The sequence below is a fragment of the Vicia villosa genome, linkage group LG2, assembly GCF_029867415.1.
Source record: "Vicia villosa cultivar HV-30 ecotype Madison, WI linkage group LG2, Vvil1.0, whole genome shotgun sequence".
NCBI classification, from domain to species: domain Eukaryota; kingdom Viridiplantae; phylum Streptophyta; class Magnoliopsida; order Fabales; family Fabaceae; genus Vicia; species Vicia villosa.
The window spans coordinates 60,417,267-60,426,417 of NC_081181.1; the positions used below are offsets into that span (position 1 = coordinate 60,417,267).

General features: G+C 32.0%; 1 protein-coding gene across 1 annotated transcript; it reads left to right on the top strand.

The window, feature by feature from the left end:
• The first annotated feature begins 413 nt into the window (after positions 1-413).
• On the top strand, positions 414-7,821 carry LOC131650877 (WAT1-related protein At5g40230-like). The gene is made up of 6 exons (XM_058920581.1): positions 414-829; positions 920-1,033; positions 5,707-5,947; positions 6,944-7,102; positions 7,198-7,349; positions 7,468-7,821. Exons 1-6 carry the CDS (start codon positions 585-587, stop codon positions 7,592-7,594), a joined length of 1,038 nt encoding a protein of 345 aa, XP_058776564.1. The 5' UTR covers positions 414-584; the 3' UTR covers positions 7,595-7,821.
• Positions 7,822-9,151: the final 1,330 nt, after the last annotated feature.

Below are 9,151 nucleotides of genomic sequence, written 5' to 3' on the forward strand. Positions count from 1 at the left end.
ATAACTCTAAATTTTTATAAATATATGGCTTTTTTTTAATCACATATAAAATAATATATAAAATAATATTTGTGATACACTGGTCGTGTAAAACGTTTTATAATAATAACAAAATGTATATAATAATTATTATCTTAAAATATATCTTTTATTTCATGATCAAATCATGGACACATCTGATGAGTGGGTGTGGCCTACTAAAACACAACGTATACACCTCTTTTTCTCACTTTTTCTTTAATCGGAGTGAGACCCACTTAAGAGGTCACGTTTAGTTGATGGAGCAAGCAATTGCGCAAGTCTATATCAACAAAATAAGTTTTTGTTTAAAAGTAAGTATCTAACATTAAATAAAATTTTTTTTATTTAATGTTGAACACTATAAATAATCCCTATATCCAATCTTATTATATTGAGTGACAGCTTATCTTTGCAATAAGTATGTTATTTTATCAAACAAGCCTAGCACATGTCATCTTAGAAAATTGGACAAAACAATAAAATTATACATTAAAGGAAAAAAGTCAGAAAAGAAAAACAGGTTGATAATGTGAGATTGAAGGGAGAAAAAAAAAAGTGAGAAAATGGTGAGCGAAGGAGCAATTGTAACAGCAGCAATGGTTACAGTTCAGTTCCTCGAAATGGGTGGTAACACTCTTATCAAAGCAGCCACCAACGATGGAATGAGTATTTATGTTTTCACTTTTTACTCAAACCTTCTTGCTCTATGTTTCCTTCTACCATCCACTCTTTTCTACCACAGAAAAAGACCTCCTCCTCCAATTTCAACATCAATTTTCTGCAGAATGTTTCTTCTTAGTTGCCTAAGGTATGAACAAACAAAGTAAGCAACAAATTAATATAGTATATGGGAAAATTTGATATTGTTGGATTGATCATGAGCAACATGTGTGTGTAGTACTTCAGTGCAGATTTTGATGAACACTGGAATTAGATACAGCTCTCCCACCTTGTCATCTGCTATGGTTGACCTTGTCCCAGCTTTTACTTTCATACTTGCTGTAATTTCAAGGTTTGTCTTTTAAATTTATATATATATATATATATATATATATATATATATATATATATATATATATATATATATATATATATTCAATGTTCAATGAAAACATTTACAGTGTGTTTGTTTGAAGAGAAAAACAGAAGAGAGACGTTGAATATAGAGAATAAGGGAAGAGGTGTCACATCAAAGCTGTTTGGAGATGAAAGAAATAGGGAAGAGAGATTAAAATATGGTGGGACCCACCGATTTTTCATATCCCCTTAAAAGAGCGAAGAAAGAGGCGAGAGAATGAGTGATTTTATAACTTGTCATATTTGCCAATTCTTCATTCTTATATTTCTACTTCTATTTAAAATAAAAATAAAACATAAAATATCTTTATATCTTCATTGCATTTATGATTTTGGGTTGGTATAGAATACTGTAGAAACATAAATTTTACTGTTTAATTACTGAAAAATTAGTTGTCTTATTCTTTTTCCATACAATTTAATTTTACTTCTTTGCATATAAATAAAAATTGAGCGTAAAGAATAATACAATTTAAAAATAATATTTTAGTATTAATTTGAAAATAATATTTTATTTAATTTTATATTATAGTTGGATAAGTTTTTCTATTTCTATATTAATCTTAATCTTAAGAAACATTAAAGTTAAAATTCTTTGAAATAAAAAATCTTATATTTTATATTTTAATAAAAAAATATTATTTTACTATTTGTAAAAAATAATATATATTAATATAAACATAATTATATATTCATAATTTTAATAAAACATATTTATATTAAAATATTAAACTTAAGGACGTTTTTGTCTTTTTAAAAACCAAACATACTTCTTTCTCTTCTCTTTCTTTTATACCAATCAATACCTTAAATTTACTCTATTTCTCACCTATTTCTCTCTTCTTATACTCTTTCTCACTTCTTTCTCTCTTCTCAATTTCTTCTCTCAACCAAACACACCCTTAGTAAGGAAATATTGGAATAATATTTTAAAAACCCAAAAAAAATATATTATTAGGAAGATTGGTGGACTACGCCACTTTCACCACTTATTTATTAAAGGAATATAAAATGTTTCAAAGAGACAAAAGTTGTTCAGTGAGAGGACATTTTTCGGAAGAGATAATAATTCAAAATGACTAATCAAGATTTTTTTTTATTTTATTGAAACACTAAAGCCAACTAGGCAACACCGGAACCAACAGAAAGTGCACTATCAGGAAGGCACCCTAATCAACAGTTTAAATCAACATCTATTGCCATATTGGCCATGTGGTGAGCATCCACATTAAAAACACCTACACAAGTACATAACAGAAGCAAAATTAAAACTACTTAACAGAGTTCTACAGCCGTCACGATATGATCAAGATTAGCAACATCAAAAACGGAGTTTATACAATCCACTGCATTGAGAGAATCGAATTGAATGAGCACCTCTTCAAACTTCCAATCTTTCAACAAGTTGAGACACCACCTAATGGCCAACAACTCCGCTGTGGTCGAATCGCCGTATAAGGAACTTTCTTTTTGCGCAGGCTGCAATCACAATCTTTTGCTTTTGATCTTTGACTAAACAACCGAACATAATTCCTTCTCCTTCCAAAAAACCCGCGTCCACCTGGACTACCAACACTTCTTTGGAACTAGGCATCCTGGGAGTATCCTGACCCGAAGTCTCCACCCGACTAGATTGAAACTTTTCCTTACCAAATTTTGTTACACGGAGCCACTCATCTCCCGCCACTCTTGCAGGATCCACAACTTTTCTACCAAACAAAACATCATTTCTAGCTGTTTAGATTTTCCACAACAACATTTGAACACTAAGTTTCTCCTTTGCATTAATAACCGACACCAACCAGTCCATAACCGACACCTTTGACTTGAAGATTGGATTTTGTGGGAAGGAAATTCTTTGCAAGCCGCCACATAAAATTTCGGATTTTTGGTAAAACAAGGAGGTTTTGTTGACGGCCCCGGCTCCTTTGAAGATTTATGATGTTGAAGCAAGTGATACGCATACCGGACTGAATAGTCGCCATCCTTCTCGTAGTGCCAAATTTGAATGTCCTCCGGTAGTCTCCTCGAGAGGGGGATGCTCAAGATCTGATTTGCTTCCCTCAGGTTAAACATAGAGCGAACCTTATCAAAATCCCACATGCCCAAGTCTGAGTTTATCAGCTCACTCACACGCTCCAATGGAATTGTAGACGCAGCCGATGAAAGCAGTTTGAAACCCGGGCTGTCTGGAATCCAGTTGTTGCCCTTTATCCGCACTTGTTCGCCGTTACCAATCCTCCAGCGGGCACCATTTTCCACCAACTTTCTTGCACTAAGGATACTTTTCCAAGCATAGCTTGGATTATAAACCGAAGTGGCTATTAAAATGGAACTGTTCAGATAGTACCTTCCTTTTAGAAACTTGCTTAGCAACGAATTCTCCCCTTTAAGGAGTCTCCAGTATTGCTTCCCGAGCAAGCAGCAGTTGAAACCACGGAAGTCCAATCCTCCTTCTCGCTTTGCCCGTGCCAATTTGTCCCAACTTAACTAGTGTATTTTGCTCTTGCCTTCCTTTTCCCCCACCAAAATTTAGCAATCAAAGCCTCACTCTCATGACAAATACTTTCTGGAAGTTTGTAACAGCTCATGACATAATTGGAGATGGCCTGAGAAACCGCTTTTGTCTGGACTTCGTTGCCGACTCTCGAGAAAAACTTTTCTTTCCACCCCTTAACTTTCTTCCAAACCCGTTCTTTGACCAAGGCAAAAACTTCTTTTTTAGACCTTCCAAAGACCACCGATAAACCCAAATACTTAGCATGGTTCAACACTATCGTGACTCCCATCTCCTTTTGGATAGAACTTCTAACATTCTCTTCCACATTACAGCTGAAAGATGCTTCTGATTTATCTCAATTTACAACCTGGGCTGAACCTGTATGGTACCTTTGAAGGATGGAATGGGCTTTTTGAGCCTCCACCATGTTTGCTCTAGTAAACAGTAAGCTGTCGTCTGCAAGAAATAGGTGTGAAATGACTGGAGCATGCCTAGACACTTTTATACCATGAAGGCCTCCATTTGCAACTTCCTACTTTAACATCTCTGAAAAAACATTAGCAGAAAACATAAATAAGTAAGTTGAGAGCAGATCCCCTTGTGACTCGAGCCTATTCAGATTTTATTAGAGTAACTCATATGACTCGAGCCTATTCAGATTTTAAATAAATAAGATTATACATAAATAAATTTGTCTTATGACTCGAGCCTATTCAGATTTTATTAGAGTAACTCATAGTTTTGATCTCTCTTTCTCACACACACAACACTTTCCTAGGTGTACATGTATTCAAAAGAAGTTGGTGCATCAAAGGCCCTGCACATCAATCAGAATTTAGTGACGCTCTAGAAATTTTGTCTAGAATTGCATAGAAAGCGTCTCTCACTTCCACATTCGCAAATGTGAGTTTATCAAAAGTACTAGTGAACCTAGGTAATTCACTCCACATAATGTGTATATCTCATCATGAGTTTCTATTATCTCCTTCTCTCATTACTTCAAGAATCATGTCTCTTTTGAGCTTTCATAACACGTTCATCTTATATTGGTTTACAACTAATTATTTTCTTCGTTCCTTAATATAAGAAATAATTCATTTATTATATTCATAGAATAATCAATGTATCTAGTCTATAAACTGACCAAATACATTGATTATTTAATGAACCTAAAAAATGATTTGTCTCTTATATAAAGGAACGAAAGTAGTATTACTTATTGACCTTATTTTTTGGGATCTTCAGCCATTTAGGTAGGTTTCCCATCATGAGTATTCAAAGTTGTAAAATTGTCTTTGATAGCGACATTCTTCATGTCAAATAACTTGTCTATATGACATCTACTTCTTTCAAGTGGCACATATACTCTCAATTCAAGAGTTTACAATTAATATATGGTTTTACATTAAATATCGACCTCTTGCGCGTAAAATCATACAAGTTAATTGTTGATTTTCTAATCATAACGAAATTAAGTGTAACACAGATGAAATTTCAACAGAAAATCCTGGAATATCAAATTGTGCAGGCATATTTAGGAATAATTTAGGAGCATTCTTAAGAGATTTCTCAACTAATATTGGATCTTGCACCTCCTTTCAAGCTAAATTACACGAAATCATGTTTGCTATCAGATATGCTAATAAGAGGAATTGTAGAAATCTTTGACTTGAAACTGACTCAATCCTTGTCATTCGTCCATTTTCTAATGTGAATATTATCTCATGGTATCTTTTAATTAAATAGAAGAATATTTTAAACATTATTTATTCTTTTAGATTCAAGATATCTCACATTTTCAGAAAAAGAAATGCATATGTATGTAGAATAATGAATTCTGGCTTTCTTTTTGTTGATTATGACACTTGTGAAATTCACTTCTTATTTGTGCTTTTGAAATATTTTTAGGTATAGGTTGGACATGTCAGACTATCGTTTTTGCTAGCTATTTGATTAGTTAGATTTTATATCTCTCATTCTTTTTATTTTTTCCTTTTTATTCAATAATCCACCTTTATAAAAATTTATTAAAAAAAACGATTAATAATTTGGAAAAAAGATTTGAAGTTTATGAGTTTCTGATGATCAAAATATATTTAATCTTTCAGGATGGAAAATCTAAATTTAAAACAACATAGCAGCCAAGCTAAAATTATTGGTACAATTGTGTCTATAGCAGGGGCATTAACTGTTACTTTATATAAAGGGATACCATTGATTAGTGATGGTTTTAAAAATATAAAAATGGGAGCAAGTGATATGTATCTGACAGGGCATCCAGAATGGATACTTGGTGCTTTTCTTCTTGCAACTGCTAGCTTTTGCCTTTCTGTTTTATTTATTGTTCAGGTAATTAAATAATTTTGACTATTCCTACTACTGATATTGCATTCCCTCTAATTACTTTTCATGTTTATAAAATACATTAATTATTCAGGATATTTAAATTTTTTTATTTATATAATAATAACTTGAAATTATTTAAATAAAAAATAAAAGATTGTAAATTAAACTTATGTTTGTATTATTATGGTTGAATCAATCATACAATGCATATATTTAAATATTATATTCCACAAAGTGATAAATTTATAATTTGTTTTACATAACTTATCCTCATAAAATCGGTTTGTATGATGATGGGTGACAATCTATATAAACATGTACGAATATAATTTTATTAGATCTCTAAGAAGGGATAGTCCTTCAAAAAGAGGGAAGGCTAGGTGCCAGGGGCGAGTGGTGAGCTACCCGGAAAAGCCATGGGCCGCTCAAAGAAGTCATATGGTCTCCTAAAGGGGGCTCAAAGCCGCCTCGAACGGGCCCCCACTGTCCACTCGTCCAGTAAATAGGAGTGGTGAAGTGTACCCATAATGACTAATGTGCCATTCATGCATATTGGTATCCTTCTGAATTCATTTATGTGAGATTATTCATCCACAAACCTTCTTATTAGACCAACTATAAAGAATATGACAAGCCTTAAATTTCAAAGGCACCTTAGTGATCAAAAAATTGCTTGAATGTTGTCGAGTCCACTTTGTCTTCTTTATTTCTCTTCTCAAGTTTGAGGCTTGCTTCAATTGGCCTTATTAAGGCCATACTAAGCCTTATGAAGTAGTCACACCACTGTGTCAATCCTTTTGATCACAAATCCAAGAACTTGTGCAACAAACACTACTTCTTCAATTGGACCATAAATGCGTCACTGATCCTTAAAATGCTAACTAAACCATAGATGCTAGAACCGAGTTATCTTCTTTTTCATTAATATTTGTTTAGAAGGTTCTATTATCACATTTATTCTGAAAGTTATCTAATTTTTATTTTTCCATCTATATACAGACTTGGATTATCAGAGATTATCCAGAAGAATTAGTGGTAACAACCATTTGTTGCAGTTTGGTGGTAATCCTATCAGCAATTGTAGCTTTCATTGCAGAGGGAAATTCTAGAGTTTGGATACTGAAACCTGATAAGGAGTTACTAACTATATTTTATTCAGTAAGTATACAATTTATAGTTGTCAAAAAATTTTAAAATAGTATGTGCAAAATATTTTACATATAATTTTATTTTTTTGGTTGTTTGATTTATAGGCAATATTTGTGGTGTCAATGAGGAGTGTTGTATATGCATGGGCATTCCGTAAGAAAGGACCAATATATGTAGCTATGTTCAATCCTTTAGGAATGGTCATTGCACTTGCTATGGGACTAATATTTTTGGGAGACAATCTTTATCTTGGAAGGTGAATTTATACATCTAATTAGAGAATAAAAAATTTGTGAAAAATAATTTAATTAATGTTTTCATTCAAGACTGGGTTTTTTTGTTTAAAAATTGGTTTTACTTATTTATTTTGGCAGCATGATTGGAGCTGCTATAATAGCCATTGGATTTTATGCTGTGATGTGGGCACAAGCTCAAGAGGAACACAAAACATGTCAAAATAATATTTCCACATCCTCTTTGGCCCCTCTTTTGTCTGATTGATTTTATAATAAGTGTAATTTGCTATTGTTTCATTATTAAAAAAAAGGAAGAAGATTCTTTCATTGATATTGTAGTCAACTTTTTTTACTTTACTTAATCGTAACTAGGGTGTGTTTGTTTGATTGGTTAAATTTACAATTTTGAGAATGTTATTTTTAAAAATGTTATTGTTGAGAAATTCTCATCAATTTATTTGACAAGTTATTAAGGTTTCTATGAATATTTTAAAATTTTATTTTATTTATAGTTTTAAAATGTTAAAAATAAATACAAAAAATGTTAAAAGTAATATATAATTGAGTAGTTATTGGTGGTTATTTAAATAATATATACCAATTATATTTAGGGATGGCAAAACGGGTCGTGGTTCGCCGGGCCGACCCACGCATCCGACTTAGAATGGCAAATTAGGTTAGGATTTTGGATCTGCCGTCCACAAAAGTCTGCCCCGTTGTTCGCCAAAATCTGCCGTCTGCCAAAGCCCGCCCCACCTATTCGTTCAGGATGTTCCGTCTTAAGTCCGTCATTTTTTAGTTAATTCTATTAATTTCAATTTTTTATGTTTTTATTTTATGCATTTATTTGTAAATATATGCAACATTTTTTAAGTAAAATTTGTTTAAAAGATGCTTTATACAAAATTATTCTAAAAAATAAGTGAAAAATTTAATTAAAAGGTAAAAAAAGCCTATTAATAAAAAATAAATAAAAAAAATTAATATGCGCCACTCGCCAACCCACTATCTTGGTGTGGCGGGCTTGATTTTTATGCGCATTTTCACTTGGCGGGCTTGCCCGCACGCTCTTTTTTTTGCGGGCTTAAGGTGGAGCGGACGACCCATTTTGCCACCCCTAATTATAGTAGTTATTTATCAATTTTGAAAGGATTAATTAATTAAGTGACAAAATAAATTTAAAAATACTAATTAGATTTTTATTAAGTAATTAATTGATTAAATAATAAATTAGTTTCATATGAACTCAAATATGAGTGAATGTTAGGAAGACATATTTAAGAATAATGAGAATCCTAATTGGCCATCACCATATACATAGACTATGGTCCCAATATACTGTACAACAAGAATATTGTTTATTCTCTCCATATAAAGTGTGTTCAAAAGATTAGGAGTATATCGTTTGAGAAAGATCCACAATCTAACAAGTGTCAGTCACTTGTTTCTACACGTTTGCGTTTCAAAATTATCATTGTCATTGCCTTGAAAATTTTCTTCTTGGATCCGTTTAGTTATTTCAATAATAGTTTATAGATTAGCATGTCGTATAACTTAAGGTTAAGTGTATGCATGATAATGTGTTTGTTTCGCTTCCACATTAAATTATGATTATAGTTTTATTCTTTGTATTTGAGCATTTCTCGTATACATTTGTAACACCCCTGAATAATAAGCGTATAAAATCATACTACTCGACATGTTATATCTAGTACTGAGTACAAGCACAATTTCATAATGACATCTAATATAAGTAAGACACCAGGTCCACAATAGTTATTTCAATAATAATTTATAGATTAGCATGTCGTTTCACTTTGGA